The following is a 17,644-nucleotide window of genomic DNA, read 5'->3' as shown; positions in this document are numbered from 1 at the left end:
CCACGCATTGATTTATGTCCTTCAGACACCGGTCTTCCATTTAAGCTTTGGCGTTGACAGTTTCCAGTTAAACCAGCTTTTGCCATGACAATAAACAACTCACAAAGTCAAACTCTACACCGTGTTGGCATATATCTACCAGAGCCTGTTTTTGGTCATGGACAACTCTACGTTGCATTTTCAAGAGTTAAAATGAGATCCAATGTCAAGGTGCAGGTTCTTCCTACCTTGTTACAAGGAAAGCTGCTTATAGGTAGTCAAAAGGTATTCACAAGAAATGTGGTGTACAAAAATATTTTGGGTTGATATTGTTAACAAATATATTAGTGTCGATGTACTTCTTTTGTTCAATGATTTATTTAAATTCAGTTAGGTATTCATGTAATGGCTTATGTATTTTGATGATCTGTTTCATAATTTCATTCAATTGCATTTTCTATGAGCAATAAAATGTAATGACAATAAAAATATTTTACCCAGAAAATCCTATGTATTCATTGCATTATTCTGAAATCTTCATAAATAAACTACATACATTTTCTAGAATACCCGATGCGTTAGAATCGGGCCACCATCTAGTAATGGAATAAGAAGCCTCAGTCGTTATAATTTACTGTAGATATGGACTGTTTAGTTGTCTTGTAGGATTGAGGGCCTGGGTTCATATCCGACCCCGGCAACAACAATATGTTCTCTTTTTTGTGAGGGTTTCTTCAGGATACTATGGTTTCTTCCCACACTCTAAAAGGTCATGCAAATTGTGAGTTCCAATTGGCACAGTGATGACAATGTCTGCAGAGCTCTATGGGATATTAAATAAATATAAAAAATAAAACCTTGCAGTGATAGTAACAAATCTGAAAACATGAAAAACAGAGCTAAACAGTGATGGAAAAATCCTGCTGTTTCCAGTCACTGGTGCTCCAGCTCTCCATCTGTGTGCAGAGCCTGTATTGCATAACATTAACCAGTGCGACTGTTCATTCCTCTGAGCTTCTAATCCAGTCTGTTTGCATGCTACCCATCCTATAGAGTAGAATCTCATCCATTGGTACCCAGAACACGAGCACATTCCTCCCTGGAGGCCCCCACCATCTGATGCGTGTACGCAGCTTAGAGGTGGGACCCATAGAGAGCAGCAGCTAGACAGGACATAATACCAGGAAAAAGGCCAATCAGCTGTCTGCTCTGGCGTATGGGAATCGTCCAAGTTGTGCTGGGAGCTGTTGTGCTGGGAGCTGCTGTGCTGGGAGCTGCTGTGCTGGGAGCTGCTGTGCATAATCACTGAGGCTACAGTGTGAGTCAGTGTGCTGTGCAGAAGAGGGGCCGAGGACACCGAGCTGCTCTCTGGATTCTGCTGTCATTCCTCAAAAGAAGCGGATTTCCGTAGAAGGCTAAAGACAAGTGGCACATTGTGTCCTCTTCACAATGGGTGCAGTGATGGGAACCTTCTCCTCCCTGCAGACAAAGCAGAGGAGACCCTCTAAAGGTAAGCGCTGCTCACCCCCCACACTGTGCAGTCTGTAGGCAGCCTGCATGTTCTGCATGCTCAGGTAGCTGCTATTGCATGGAGCATTGGCACACTTCGCCATTCTTCCTTGTGGCTGCCAAGGCGAATGTTACAAATACAGAAGGTGCAATGTATTCTACCGCTCAGTTTAGCTGGGAGGGTGCTCGTGTCTGGCTGCATGACGTCTAACACCCAGTCCTGTTAGCAGCAGTGTGCCCTGTGCCAGGCTGCTCTGCCCTGATGTGCGGGGTCACCATGCAACGAGCCCTATTGGTTGGCTGATAACAAATGTGGAGGACTGTGCTGTGATCTGGGCTTGTGTAGAGGTGGAGCTGCTGGCAGATCTGTAGCAGCTGACGTGTAGCCTGTGCTCCTCCAGTCTTAGGGCAGTCCCACATGTCCAGATAGTTCCGGTACCGGAAAAAATCGGTACCGGAATTATCCGTGTCCGTGTGCCCTACGTTTCCGTGGTACATCAGTGTGCACACGTGCGGCACACGTGTGCCGCCCGTATGCCCACTGGGTACCACAATCACGGTGCTGGGTACCACACGTACCAGCATCTGGTGCTGAAGCTGCGATTCATATGTTCCTTGCAGCAGCGTTTGCTGCAGGGAACATATGAATATTAGTGTTTAAAATGCAGATCCAGGTGCCCCCCCCTCCCACCCCCTGTGCGCCCCGCCCCCCCGCCCCGCTGTGATTAAAATACTCACCTAGCTTCCGGATCCCTCGCCGCAGCATCCTCTTCTGGCCACAGCCTCTCTTGTATGCGCTCACATGGGGCTGCCAATTACAGTACTGACTCGGCGGCTCCACCCCTTTGAGAGGTGGAGCCGCATATTCCTGATTGTAATCGGCGGCCCCACGTGACCGCATACAGGAGACGCTGCGGCCAGAAGAGGACGCTACAGCGAGGGATCCGGAAGCTAGGTGAGTATTTTAATCAAACGCTGCTACAAGGAACATATGAATCGCGGCTTCAGCACTAGTGGGGGGGACAGCGCTTAATGTAGCGCTGTCTCCTGCACGGCACACGGACTGCACACGGACAATGTCCGTGTGCGGTACGTGTTTTACACGGACCCATTGACTTTAATGAGTCCGTGTAATCTCCGTGCGCTCCCGCGAACACTGACATCTCTCCGCGTTTGGCACACGGAGACACGGTCCACAAAAAATCAATGACATCTGAAAAGATGCATTGATTTTTATGTGTCTATGTGTGTCAGTGGCTCCGGTACGTGAGGAAACTGACACCTCACGTACCGGAGACACTGACGTGTGAGACTTGCCTTATGGAAACAGGCCAGTGCTGGAGAACTGTTGATCCTTCAGGCTTCATTTCTGCCTGCTTTTTTTACCTGTTTCCTTCTTTTGCTTTCAATGATCATGATAAGTGCAATAGTCCGAACTCAAATAATAGGCTTTCTGAGCAATATGACAACAGCAATGCTTCTTGTGCACCAGGATGATTACAACTTGCCATATTAAAGCTACTAAATCATTTATAAAATGTATCAGAGTTGTCAAATTGACTGAGACCAGTCATCATAGAAATGTGTTTCTGGGTAGTCAGGGGTTCTTGTAATATGCTGCCATAACTAACAACACTTCTTGATAAAACATTGCATTTTTCACATTAAATACTGAAAAGAGAAAAAAAATAGGAAAAAAGGCCTTTGTCCTATTGTATGGAAAAAAGGAACATTGACATTCAATAAATAAAGATGATTATATAGTCCTTATATACCGACGCTGCTTGGGGCTCACTGGGGTGGTGTTATGGCAGCTAGATAGTATACCTTCCCACAGGTGAAGTATATCCCCAGGGCTTCCCAGTGGTGTAGGTGGTGATCATGTGAAGCGCGGTTAATAACGAAGACACAGGGTTGCAGTCGCTTTACCTTTTACTGAAGGCTTTGGGATCCGCAATCCAGAGCACTGCTAACAGGGCTGGCTGAGACCGACCGGTCCGAAGGCACATCCAGAGTTCCCTTTGCAGGTGGAAATCAGTGCCTACCACTAGCGCCTGTGTGTTGTAGTTCTTCCCTGCTGAGCATTCGGGATAGTCCTCACAACTTTCGTATTCGTTCTTTCTCTCTCTCTCTCCGTCCCCCAAGTTTATCTGGAAAGGATGCACCCGTTTGACGGGAAAGCTCGGAGCTATTCTGGGACCCTAGAGACGCCCCTCTCCACGCTTGCCCCCTATGTCTTCTTAGGTGATGTATGGTAGACAGCCAACCTATAATCAACTGTCCTGCTGCTGTTTGAAGTAATACTTGGAGTCAGTTACTTCCTCTGTGTTCCGGCCACCGGCTACACGCCTCAGTAGAATGTTGCCGTTCTCGGGGCACGACTCCTACTGTCTCTCCTTTGTGCTTTGATCTCGTTTCTCACTTCTCCTCAATATCCTTCTCTTCGTGTCCTTTCTTAAGATGCCGCCGCAAGGTGGTGCAGGCGCGGCTCCGTCACTTTCTACTCTTTCTGCTAGGTACCTGCCAGGAACCCACCCCTGACAGGTCCTCCCTGGAGCTCTCCCAGGCTGCGTTCTCTTCTAACTTCCTATCCGACCCCCAGTTTTACCAGTGTGAGGAGTGGCCTAATACATAGCGCCTTTTGCTCCCCCTGGTGGCCGGAGTGTGAAGTGTAATGTGTGACTGTGATACCTGGTCAGGTGAACTCCATTAGTGCAATAAGACATAACATCACTCCCCTTAGTGGCAGAGCGACATTACTGCAATGACCAGGACTCTGGGGCGCTGCAATAGCATCAGTGCGCAGTCCATGTGCTGTCGGTTTATAATGTTGTAAGGAGTTGTGCAATTTCTTTATTGCTTTATTTTTTTATGCTAGAAAATCTGAGGTGAAATATGATGAAACACTAGTAAAAATGAATGATGATGTAATAGTATGCAGGTACTGAGTATGTCACCACGGAACAGACAGACCAACAGTTGAGGGGTTTAATAACAGGAATAAGGTTCTCCTCGCAGGAAGGAAGCAATGGAATATAACTAGCAATAAAACAGTGCAAAAATATGGGAGTCAAACAGTGTAACAGAATTAAGCAGGATTTTCTTGAGAAAAGAACACTTATCAGTCTGATGAGGACTTGCTTGAAGGGTCGTCTTCTCCAACGTAGGTGCCACGAAATAGCCGCACTTGTCGTCCCTCTGTTGTCTGTGGGCTGAGTAGTCACTAGGAATCCGCTGCCTGGGGTTTCGGGAGTTAATGTGATATGCACAGGCTCTGAGTCTTTAGCTTTTACAGTACAGCAGAGTCCGCTTTCAGGTACTCACAAGATGCAGTCTTTCTGGGCAATCTCCCTGTACTTGTCCTGTGACTGGGAGCTCTCTCTCTCTCCCGGAGCACAGCTGCACCCTGCTCTGACCGCTGCTCAAGCTGCTCTGACCCTTGCGTGCGTGCCTTTCCCGCTCTCTACTTGGCTTTCTTCCTGTCCCAGTCTCTAAGTCTGCCCCCTGGGGAACCTGCAGCACAGCTCAATGGTTCCAGGCACAGAGCCGAGAAGGTAACCGCCCCCAGACTCTCCTTGTGCTTCACCTCCTTAAATTCCCCCCCTTTCTGCTCACAATTCCACGGGTGAGATTTTCAGGAGTTCCTGTTGGTAATCTTCCAGTCCTTGCACAATCTGCTGCCAGATGAACTCGTCCTCATTGTAGCGAACAGGGGGTACACAAGCCGTCGAACGTTCAGAGCATCTTAAATCAGCAGGGGCGGTGATGTCAACTGCTGTGGGAGGAGTCGAGGCTTCCTCCGATAAGTTGGGAGTTTCAGGCACCAGCCCTGTTTCTGGGTTCCCTGGGAGATCTTGGGAGTCTTCCTCATCTTCCACATCTACATTGATCATTGGCGCAGCTGGTGGGGGCGCTGGAGCCAATTGGACCGATTCAGGATCTCGAGACAAACATGGACGCAACATATTCCTGTGCAGTGTGAGGGAGGGAGTCCCCTCTTCTGTTTCAGGCTGGACCTCATAAACGGGACCCCCATTGCCGAGCCGCCGCTTCACTCGGTACGGCCTTTTCTCCCACCGGTACTCTAGTTTGTTGTGTGGGCGCTTTTCCCTCACTAAGACTCGGTCTACAGGCCGCAGGGCTGTCCCCTTTTGAGGAGCTACCCGGAGATGCTCCAATCCTTGCAGCTGGTTTTGCACTAGACGTTGAATTGTACGCAGCCGCCGCCGATGTTCTTGAACCTAGGAGTACACCCCCGTCCGTGGGTAGTCCTCGGGTTCCAGCTCTGCCAGCCCCTTCCCGGGTCGGCCAAAGAACATCCACGCTGACACAACAGATATTAAACTGCCTCGAGTGCAGGCTTCGGCCTACACTCTGCTCCTCCTGCTGTCCCTGGGCTCAAACACTGCCAGTTGCTGCTCGGAAGTGCTGTCTGCACAGTTAACTGTTGTGAATTCTGTGGCTGAATTCACTCCTGTGGTCACAAGTGGTACTGCAGCTTCTGAGCTTCCTCCCTCAGGTGTTCTGGTGAGCTCGTTAACTGCTTCATTACTTAACTCCGCCTGATGCTGCTATCCTTGCTCCTTGTCAATGTTTCAGTGTTGGATCTGAGCTTCTCCTGATTGTTCCTGTGACCTGCTGCTCTGTATAGCTAAGTGCTTTTTGCTTTTTTGGTGCTTTTTTTCTGTCCAGCTTGTCTTTTGTTTTGCTGGAAGCTCTGAGACGCAAAGGGTGTACCGCCGTGCCGTTAGTTCGGCACGGTGGGTTTTTTTTGCCCCCTTTGCGTGGTTTTGCTTTAGGGTTTTTTGTAGACTGCAAAGTTCGCTTTACTGTCCTCGCTCTGTCCTAGAATATCGGGCCCCACTTTGCTGAATCTATTTCATCCCTACGTTTTGTCTTTTCATCTTACTCACAGTCATTATATGTGGGGGGCTGCCTTTTCCTTTGGGGAATTTCTCTGGGGCAAGTCAGGCCTATTTTTCTATCTTCAGGCTAGCTAGTTTCTTAGGCTGTGCCGAGTTGCCTAGGTAGTTGTTAGGCGCAATCCACAGCCGCTTTTAGTTGTGTTTAGGATAGGATCAGGTGTGCAGTCTACAGAGTTTCCACGTCTCAGAGCTCGTTCTTGTATTTTTGGGTATTTGTCAGATCACTGTGTGCGCTCTGATCGCTAAGCACACTGTGTTTCTGGATTGCCTTCATAACACCTGTCATTAGCACACATAACAGTACAAGGAGCCCAACTAATGATTCTCAATAGAGGGAAAGAAAAAGTTCTGACATAATTTTTTTTTTTCTTCTCTGCTCTGTGTTCACTTTTTTTTTTCCCCTAGACATTTGGGTGATTCTGGACACAGGTGTGGACATGGATATTCAGGGTCTGTGCTCTTCAATGGATAATCTCGTTATAAATGTACAAAAAATTCAAGATACTATTGATCAGAAATCTATGCTAGAACCAAGAATTCCTATTCCTGATTTGTTTTTTGGAGATAGAACTAAGTTTCTAAGTTTCAAAAATAATTGTAAGCTATTTCTGGCCTTGAAACCTCATTCTTCTGGTAATCCTATTCAACAGGTTTTGATTATTATTTCTTTTTTGCGCGGCGACCCTCAAGACTGGGCATTTTCTCTTGCGCCAGGAGACCCTGCATTGAGTAGTGTCGATGCGTTTTTCCTGGCGCTCGGATTGCTGTACGATGAGCCTAATTCAGTGGATCAGGCTGAGAAAAATTTGCTGGCTTTGTGCCAGGGTCAGGATGATATAGAAGTATATTGTCAGAAATTTAGGAAATGGTCAGTACTCACTCAGTGGAATGAATCTGCGCTGGCAGCTTTGTTCAGAAAGGGTCTCTCTGAGGCTCTTAAGGATGTCATGGTGGGATTTCCTATGCCTGCTGGTTTGAATGAGTCTTTGTCTTTGGCCATTCAGATCGGTCGACGCTTGCGCGAGCGTAAATCTGTGCACCATTTGGCGGTACTGCCTGAGGTTAAACCTGAGCCTATGCAGTGCGATAGGACTATGACTAGAGTTGAACGGCAGGAATACAGACGTCTGAATGGTCTGTGTTTCTACTGTGGTGATTCCACTCATGCTATTTCTGATTGTCCTAAGCGCACTAAGCGGTCCGCTAAGTCTGCCGTCATTGGTACTGTACAGTCCAAATTCCTTCTGTCCATTACCTTGATATGCTCTTTGTCGTCGTTTTCTGTCATGGCGTTTGTGGATTCGGGCGCTGCCCTGAATCTGATGGATTTGGATTATGCTAAACGTTGTGGGTTTTTCTTGTAGCCTTTGCGGTGTCCTATTCCATTGAGAGGAATTGATGCTACACCTTTGGCCAAGAATAAACCTCAATACTGGGCCCAGCTGACCATGTGCATGGCTCCTGCACATCAGGATGTTATTCGCTTTCTGGTGTTGCATAATCTGCATGATGTGGTCGTGTTGGGGTTGCCATGGCTACAAACCCATAATCCAGTATTGGATTGGAATTCCATGTCGGTATCCAGCTGGGGTTGTCAGGGGGTACATGGTGATGTTCCATTTTTGTCGATTTCGTCATCCACCCCTTCTGAGGTCCCAGAGTTCTTGTCTGATTATCAGGATGTATTTGAAGAGCCCAAGTCCGATGCTCTACCTCCGCATAGGGATTGTGATTGTGCTATCAATTTGATTCCTGGTAGTAAATTCCCTAAAGGTCGATTATTTAATTTATCCGTGCCCGAACACGCCGCTATGCGCAGTTATGTGAAGGAATCCCTGGAGAAGGGACATATTCGCCCATCGTCATCACCACTGGGAGCAGGGTTCTTCTTTGTAGCCAAGAAGGATGGTTCGCTGAGACCGTGTATTGATTACCGCCTTCTTAATAAGATCACTGTTAAATTTCAGTATCCCTTGCCATTGTTATCTGACTTGTTTGCTCGGATTAAGGGGGCTAGTTGGTTCACTAAGATAGATCTTCGTGGTGCGTATAATCTGGTGAGAATCAGGCAAGGAGATGAATGGAAAACTGCATTCAATACGCCCGAGGGTCATTTTGAGTATCTAGTGATGCCGTTCGGACTTGCCAATGCTCCATCTGTGTTTCAGTCTTTTATGCATGACATCTTCTGTGAGTATCTGGATAAATTCCTGATTGTTTACTTGGATGACATTTTGATCTTCTCAGATGATTGGGAGTCTCATGTGAAGCAGGTCAGAATGGTTTTTCAGGTCCTGCGTGCTAACTCTTTGTTTGTGAAGGGATCAAAGTGTCTCTTCGGTGTGCAGAAAGTTTCATTTTTGGGGTTCATCTTTACCCCTTCTACTATCGAGATGGATCCAGTTAAGGTCCAAGCCATCCAGGATTGGATTCAGCCGACATCTCTGAAAAGTCTGCAAAAGTTCCTGGGCTTTGCTAATTTTTATCGTCGCTTCATCTGTAATTTTTCTAGCATTGCCAAACCATTGACCGATTTGACCAAGAAGGGTGCTGATTTGGTTAATTGGTCTTCTGCTGCTGTGGAAGCTTTTCAGGAGTTGAAGCGTCGTTTTTGTTCTGCTCCTGTGTTGTGTCAGCCAGATGTTTCTCTTCCGTTCCAGGTCGAGGTTGATGCTTCTGAGATTGGAGCAGGGGCGGTTTTGTCACAGAGAGGTTCTGATTGCTCAGTGATGAAACCATGTGCTTTCTTTTCCAGGAAGTTTTCGCCCGCTGAGCGTAATTATGATGTGGGCAATCGAGAGTTGCTGGCCATGAAGTGGGAATTCGAGGAGTGGCGTCATTGGCTTGAAGGAGCTAAGCATTGCGTGGTGGTATTGACTGATCATAAGAACTTGACTTATCTCGAGTCTGCCAAGCGCTTGAATCCTAGACAGGCCCGTTGGTCGTTATTTTTTGCCCGCTTCGACTTTGTGATTTCGTACCTTCCGGGCTCTAAAAATGTGAAGGCGGATGCTCTGTCTAGGAGTTTTGTGCCCGACTCTCCGGGTTTATCTGAGCCAGCGGGTATCCTCAAGGAAGGAGTCATTGTGTCTGCCATCTCCCCTGATTTGCGGCGGGTGCTGCAAAAATTTCAGGCGAATAAACCTGATCGTTGTCCAGCAGAGAAACTGTTCGTCCCTGATAGGTGGACTAATAAACTTATCTCTGAACTTCATTGTTCGGTGTTGGCTGGTCATCCTGGAATCTTTGGTACCAGAGAGTTAGTGGCTAGATCCTTCTGGTGGCCATCTCTGTCACGGGATGTACGTACTTTTGTGCAGTCCTGTGGGATTTGTGCTAGGGCTAAGCCCTGCTGTTCTCGTGCCAGTGGGTTGCTTTTGCCCTTGCCGGTCCCAAAGAGGCCTTGGACACATATTTCGATGGATTTCATTTCTGACCTTCCCGTTTCTCAAAAGATGTCAGTCATTTGGGTGGTCTGTGATCGCTTTTCTAAAATGGTCCATCTGGTGCCCTTGGCTAAATTGCCTTCCTCCTCTGATTTGGTACCTTTGTTCTTTCAGCATGTGGTTCGGTTGCATGGCATTCCTGAGAATATTGTTTCTGACAGAGGTTCCCAGTTTGTTTCAAGGTTTTGGCGAGCCTTTTGTGGTAGGATGGGCATTGACCTATCCTTTTCCTCGGCTTTCCATCCTCAGACTAATGGCCAGACCGAACGAACCAATCAGACCTTGGAAACATATCTGAGATGTTTTGTTTCTGCAGACCAGGATGATTGGGTGTCCTTTTTGCCGTTGGCTGAGTTCGCCCTTAATAATCGGGCCAGCTCGGCTACCTTGGTTTCTCCATTTTTTTGCAATTCTGGGTTCCATCCTCGTTTCTCTTCAGGACAGGTTGAGTCTTCGGACTGTCCTGGTGTGGATTCTGTGGTGGATAGGTTGCAGCAGATCTGGACTCAGGTAGTGGACAATTTGATCTTGTCCCAGGAGAAAGCTCAACTTTTCGCTAATCGCAGACGCCGTGTGGGTCCCCGACTTCGTGTTGGGGATCTGGTTTGGTTATCTTCTCGTCATATTCCTATGAAGGTTTCCTCTCCTAAATTTAAACCTCGTTTTATTGGTCCGTATAGGATTTCTGAGGTTCTCAATCCTGTGTCTTTTCGTTTGACCCTCCCAGACTCCTTTTCCATACATAATGTATTCCATAGGTCGTTGTTGCGGAGATACGTGGCACCTATGGTTCCATCTGTTGAGCCTCCTGCCCCGGTTTTGGTGGAGGGGGAATTGGAGTATATTGTGGAGAAGATTTTGGATTCTCGTGTTTCTAGACGGAAACTCCAGTATCTGGTTAAATGGAAGGGTTATGCTCAGGAAGATAATTCCTGGGTTTTTGCCTCTGATGTTCATGCTTCCGATCTTGTTCGTGCCTTTCATGCGGCTCATCCTGGTCGGCCTGGGGGCTCTGGTGAGGGTTCAGTGACCCCTCCTCAAGGGGGGGGTACTGTTGTGAATTCTGTGGCTGAATTCACTCCTGTGGTCACAAGTGGTACTGCAGCTTCTGAGCTTCCTCCCTCAGGTGTTCTGGTGAGCTCGTTAACTGCTTCATTACTTAACTCCGCCTGATGCTGCTATCCTTGCTCCTTGTCAATGTTTCAGTGTTGGATCTGAGCTTCTCCTGATTTTTCCTGTGACCTGCTGCTCTGTATACCTAAGTGCTTTTTGCTTTTTTGTTGCTTTTTTTCTGTCCAGCTTGTCTTTTGTTTTGCTGGAAGCTCTGAGACGCAAAGGGTGTACCGCCGTGCCGTTAGTTCGGCACGGTGGGTTTTTTTTGCCCCCTTTGCGTGGTTTTGCTTTAGGGTTTTTTGTAGACTGCAAAGTTCGCTTTACTGTCCTCGCTCTGTCCTAGAATATCGGGCCCCACTTTGCTGAATCTATTTCATCCCTACGTTTTGTCTTTTCATCTTACTCACAGTCATTATATGTGGGGGGCTGCCTTTTCCTTTGGGGAATTTCTCTGGGGCAAGTCAGGCCTATTTTTCTATCTTCAGGCTAGCTAGTTTCTTAGGCTGTGCCGAGTTGCCTAGGTAGTTGTTAGGCGCAATCCACAGCCGCTTTTAGTTGTGTTTAGAATAGGATCAGGTGTGCAGTCTACAGAGTTTCCACGTCTCAGAGCTCGTTCTTGTATTTTTGGGTATTTGTCAGATCACTGTGTGCGCTCTGATCGCTAAGCACACTGTGTTTCTGGATTGCCTTCATAACACCTGTCATTAGCAAACATAACAGTTAACACTTGCTGCCGTGTTATTGGGTTTCAGTAATGTCAGCTGATCCCCAGCTGTGTATCCAGCAATGTGTCCTGCCACCGCCACGCTGACGCTACAACAGATATTAAACTGCCTCGGGTGCAGGCTTTGGCATACACTCTGCTCCTCCTGCTGTCCCTGGGCTCCAACACTGCCAGTTGATGCCCGGAAGTGCTGCCGCACAGTCAACAGTTGCTCCTCTGTTATAGGGGTTCAGTAACGCCAACTGCTTCCCTGCTGTGTGTGCGGCAAGAACTCAACTCTGCTCCTTATGCTGTCCCTGGGCTCCAACACCGCCATTTGCTCCTCGGTAGTGCTGTCCGCACAGTGAAAAACACTCGCTTTTGTGTTATTGGGGTTCACTAACGCCAGCTGCTCCCCTGCTCTGTGTGCGGCAAAAACTCAAGTCTGCTCCTCCTGCTGTTCCTTGGCTCCAACACCACCAGTGGCTGCTCGGAAGTGCTGTCTGCAAAGTCAACACTTGCTGCCGTGTTATTGGGTTTCAGTAACGTCAGCTGATCCCCAGCTGTGCATCCGGCAATGGGTCCTGCGACCCCCACGCTGACACTGCAACAGATATTAAACTGCCTCGAGTGCTGGCTTCAACCTACACTCTGCTCCTCCTGCTGTCCCTGGGCTCCAACACCGCCAATTGCTGCCCGGAAGTCCTGTCCACACAGTCAACAGTTGCTCCTCTGTTATGAGGGTTCAGTAACACCAGCTGCTCCCCTGCTGTGTGTGAGGCAATAACTCAAGTCTGCATCTCCTGCTGTCCCTGGGCTCCAACATCGCCAGTTGCTGCTCGGAAATTCGCACAGAGAAAAACACTTGCTCCTGTGTTAGGGGGGTTCAGTAACGCCAGCTGCTCCCGTGCTGTGTTTGCGGCAATAACTCAAGTCTGCTCCTCCTGCTGTCTCTGGGCTGCAACACCGCCAGTGGCTGCTCGGAAGTGCTGTCCGCACAAAGAAAAACACTCGCTCCTGTGTTAGTGGGTTCAGTAACGCCAGCTGCTCCCCTGCTGTGTGTGCGGCAAGAACTCAAGTCTGCTCTTCCTGCTGTTCCTGGCCTCTGTGAGGAAAATGTATAATATCAGTAGTAGTTACTCTGCCTGTTAGCACCATAGCTGAGGGAGTTTTGCACTTCTAACCATGGTGCAGAAAAACACATGGTAGCTGTAAAAACCCCCTCTTTTCCCCCCTTCTCTTCTTTATGTGTTGCTGGAATGTGTGAATGGAGCTTTCTTCACAATGCCTGCCCTGCCCCCAACCCAGGAAGGTCTCTTGCGCTGGTAGCGGCACAATTCTCTCTCCAGCTAGAGCCGGTCTGACAGCTTTCTCAAAGCAATGCGGCTCTTTGTTCTGTTATAGCAAGATATTGGGCCACTGAGTGGGGCCAGAAAAATAATAAGGATATATTGTGAATTTCCACTGACGGATTTATCGGCCCCTATAAGCACTAGCCTCTAATTGCACCAGGTAACAAAATACAGATTTCTCTGGAACGGAGTGTAACTACTAGCTTGAGTTTAGTATCTATAGAGAGCAAATCTTAATACAAGATGGATGAGGGGTGTGTTATGACTCTGCCAGATTCTCCAGCAAAAATATGACAATCATAAGAATGGTTGGAGAAAACTCACAGCTGAGGAAAAGGGAGGGCGATCGTAACTCAACCCCTTTTGTGAGGTCACTAGGCTGAAGCATATAAGCCACACACTTAACCCAGCCTACAGTCTGAGTCTGAACCTTACCAGAGGAGCCCTCACTGCCAGACCTCATGCATTGGGACTTTTGGGAGCTCCGCCCACCAGCATGGTTTTTGCCTGATATGAACTGAGATTATGTGAGTTGTACCTTTTCTTATTTAATCCCTTTATTTTATAATTACCTTGTACATATTTTCAATTGTCTCATATTGTAACATTTTTTTATAACACTGCCTTAATTTTAATGGAGTAAAATATATAAATTACTAGTTCGTTCTTCCTGTTCTAAAACATACCCTAAGTCTTCTGAAGGGAATTACGCTGTTTTGGGTTAACTTTAGACCCGTTTAATCGAAGCTGGTGGAAGCATACGTTTATACTGGGTAGTTGGGTGTCGTTGTAGCGACTGCGGCGTTGGTAGTTATTGTTCCTGTCTGAGTGGGAGTAGTTAAATCGCCTCGTTGCAGCATGCCCAGTAGCCAGTGTATAGCAGGCAGCCTGTCTGGCGACTAAGTACCCCAGGTGCAGTACCTAGTCTGACCTGAGAGTAAGGGGGAGCCAGAGAGCTGCAAGTTTCAAGGGGAACTGTAAGTGGGATATACATAAATCCCTGCAGTTCGTGGTATATTGAAGATTAGTGGGATACCTAAAATAAGCCCCTGCTGTAAACTAAGAGGTCAATAGCCTTGTGTGTGTTTTTTTCATCAAATTGTGGAGTGGAGAGATAACTAAGATAAGCCCCCTGCACATGTGATAGCCATCTGTTGGCCTAAAGTCACCCCGATCCGTGACGTAGGGGTGACGGTCACGGTGGGAATCGTGGCAGCCTCCAAACACTGCCAGTTGTTGCTCGGAAGTGCTGTCCGCACAGAGAAAAACACTCAATCCTGTGTTAGTGGGGTTCAGTAATGCCAGCTGCTCCCCTGCTGTGTGTGCGGCAAGAACTCAAGTCTGCTCCTCCTGCTGTCCCTGGGCTCCAACACCACCAGTTGTTGCTCGGAAGTGCTGTCCGCACAGAGAAAAACACTCGCTCCTGTGTTAGTAGGTTTCAGTAATGTCAGCTGATCCCCAGCTGTGTATCCGGCAATGTGTCCTGCGACCACCACGCTGACACAACAGCAGATATTAAACTACCTCAAGTGCAGGCTTCGGCCTACACTCTGCTCCTCCTGCTGTCCCTGGGCTCAAACACCGCCAGTTGCTGCTCGGAAGTGCTGTCTGCACAGTCAACACTTGCTGCCGCGTTATTGGGTTTCAGTAATGTCAGCTGATAACCAGCTGTGTATCCGACAATGTGTCCTGCGACCGCCACGCTGACACTACAACAGATATTAAACTGCCTTGAGTGCAGGCTTCAGCCTACACTCTGCTCCTCCTGCTGTCCCTGGGCTCCAACACCGCCAGTTGATGCCCGGAAGTGCTGTCAGCACAGTCCACAGGTGCTCCTCTGTTATTGGGTTCAGTAACTCCAGCTGCTCCCCTGCTGTGTGTACGGCAAGAACTCAAGTCTGCTCCTTCTGCTGTCCCTGGGCTCCAACATTGCCAGTTGCTGCTCAGAACTGCTGTCCACACAGAGAAAAACACTCGCTCCGTTGTTAGTGGGGTTCAGTAACGCCAGCTGCTCCCTTGCTGTGTGTGCGGCAATAACTCAAGTCTGCTCCTCCTGCTGTCCCTGGGCTCCAACACCGCCAGTTCCTGTTCGGAAGTGCTGTCCGCACAGAGAAAAACACTCCTGTTTTAATGGGGTTCAGTAAAGCCAGCTGCTCCCCTGCTGTGTGTGCAGCAAGAAATCAAGTCTGCTCCTCCTGCTGTCCCTGGGCTCCAACACCACCAGTTGCTGCTTGGAAGTGCTGTCTGCACAGTCAACACTTGCTGCTGTGTTAGTGGGGTTCAGTAACGCCAGCTGTTCCCCTGTTGTGTGTGCGGCAGGTTCTCTTGCTCCCTCCACACTAAGACTACATCAGATATTAAGCTAGCTCCAATTAGGCCTTGGCCTACACTCTGCTTTTAGCATTGACCCTGGTCTCCAACACCACCAATTGCTGCCCTGAAGTGCTGTCTGCACAGTTAACAGTTGCTCCTCTGTTATTGAGGTTCAGTAACGCCAGCTGTTCCCCTGCTGTATGTGCAGCAATTATTACACTCAGTTTCTAGCATTGTCCCTGGGCTCCAACAATGCCTGTCTGCACAGTTAACACTTGCACCCATGTTATTGGGGTTCAGTAACGCCAGCTGATCCCCTGCTGTGTATCCGGCAAGTTTTCCTGCTCTCTCCACACTAAGACTACACTATGCTTTGAGCATTTACCCTGGGCTCCAGCACCGCCAGTTGCTGCTCGGAAGTGCTGTCTGCACAGAGGAAAACACTAGCTCCTGTGTTAGTGGGGTTCAGTAATGTCAACTGATCCCCTGCTGTGCATACGGCAGTTTGTCCTGCTACCTCAACGCTGACACTACTACAGAAATTAAAGGGATTTAACAAAAGAAAAAATGGAGTTCATGTCCATAAATAAATATTTTATTTTACAAATGACAATCATAATACTACACATACATAAATAAAGATGTTTTCAAATAATACCTTAATATAAATCATAACAAAGAGGATAATTGGTAGCAAAAGATGGAAAAATAAACACCTGAAAGGGTTAAACTAGTGCCCGGTAGTTATTATTTAAAGTGCATAGTGCTGTAAACGTCTAGGGGCAAGGACCTACAATAATAAAGTTCTCATACGTAAATCTACCCGGCTAATATGAAGTCATGTAATTTGTATCAGCCCTGCGCACAGACCGAGTGACCACAATAGAGTCCGTAATAGGCCAGTCAGATCTAAGAAATCGCTATAAGTCCATCAAACTAAATCCTTACCCACATAGGAGGCAACTAGGATAACCCGCCAGGTGGCCCCAACGCGCGTTTCGCGTTAGCTTCGTCAGGGGGCGATGCCTAAAGGGATTAGGGTTAGGGTTAGGGGTAAGGTTATGGTTAGGATCTCTTTAGGGTTAGGGGTAGAGTTAGGGTTAGGATCCCTTTAGGGTTAGGGTTAGGGTTAGGATCCCTTTAGGGTTAGGGTTAGGATCCCTTTAGGGTTAGGTTAGGGGTAGGGTTAGGGATAGGGTTAGGATCCCTTTAGGGTTAGGGTTAGGGTTAGGATCCCTTTAGGGTTAGGGTTAGGATCCCTTTAGGGTTAGGATCCCTTTATCACCTTTATGGTGGGGGGTGGCATATCAGTGTGTTTTCTGTTTTGTTTTTATAAAAATGCATGCGTTTTTAACGCAAACAAACGCATGTGCTTAAAAACTCCAATGTATTTTTTGACACAAAAAAACGCATGAAAATGCATGCGTTTTTATGTGTCAAAAAAACGCCTCTCAAAAATACTACAAATTGCATTTCTGAAAAAGAACGCATACAGCAAAAAAACGCATGCGTTTCAAAACGCGACCAAATGTGTACAAGAAAAAACGCATGCGTTTTCAAGGTTAAATATAGGAAAAAAACGCATGCCTTTTTTTGTGCAAAAAACGCTGCAGACAAAAACGCAAGTGTGAAACCACCCTAACTGAATGAGCCACCTTGTGCATCACTAATGCTGCATTTGGACAAGGTGGCTCTTTTAGTTATTCTCCTTGCACACGCTAAACTAAACACTTATAAAATGTGGCCCCACATACCGTGAAAGTCCCGGAGGTGGGAGTTTCCTTCTTAATCGGTCACGGCACAGCCGTCATTCAGACCCCCTTTTCGCCGTGCGCCGCCTCCTGAGCGTTGTTTGAATCTGTCCCGGAGCCTGCACTGTCATGTTATCCCTTTGGCATGCGCAATTAGCGCTACCCATCTTCTGACATAATTTGCTGTCAGCCTGACTGCGCCAGTGCGGCCGCGCTGCCCGATATCCCACCCCACAGTGTCTTCTGATTTATTCCCACTGCGGGGCTGGGATTCATGGGCATGTGCAGTGCATATCTTCGCCTGTTACTCATCTTCTTCCGACTTCTTCAGACTGTGCGGCCTCACGGCCATGGCATGTGATTTGGGATCAGCTGACGCTGCACAGTCTGAAGCAGGCGGAAGAAGATGAGAGAGAGGCGAACAGATGCACAGCGCAAGGCCATGAATCTCAGCCTTGCAGTGTGAATAAATCAGAAGACACTGCGGGGCGGGATCTCGGGCAGGGCAGCCGGACAGGCGCAGTTAGCCTGACAGCAAATTATGTCAGAAGAC

At 47.9% G+C, this 17,644-nt stretch overlaps 1 protein-coding gene across 4 annotated transcripts in view; it reads left to right on the top strand.

Moving 5' to 3' along the window:
- The first annotated feature begins 941 nt into the window (after window positions 1-941).
- The window catches only part of KCNIP1 (potassium voltage-gated channel interacting protein 1), a 1,763,666-nt gene continuing 1,746,963 nt past the window's right edge, over window positions 942-17,644 (top strand). The window contains exon 1 of one of the 4 annotated variants that reach the window (XM_069763875.1): window positions 942-1,489. In XM_069763875.1, the coding sequence (XP_069619976.1) occupies window positions 1,429-1,489 (61 nt within the window). In that variant the 5' untranslated portion in view covers window positions 942-1,428. The remainder of the gene's footprint in view (window positions 1,490-17,644) is intronic. The other 3 variants (XM_069763876.1, XM_069763878.1, XM_069763877.1) reach the window with 3 other exon arrangements.

Source organism: Ranitomeya imitator, chromosome 4, assembly GCF_032444005.1.
Source record: "Ranitomeya imitator isolate aRanImi1 chromosome 4, aRanImi1.pri, whole genome shotgun sequence".
In the NCBI taxonomy this organism is placed as follows: Eukaryota; Metazoa; Chordata; class Amphibia; order Anura; family Dendrobatidae; genus Ranitomeya; species Ranitomeya imitator.
Note: the sequence above shows the minus strand (reverse complement) of the source record. Positions and strands in the feature narration are given on the sequence as shown.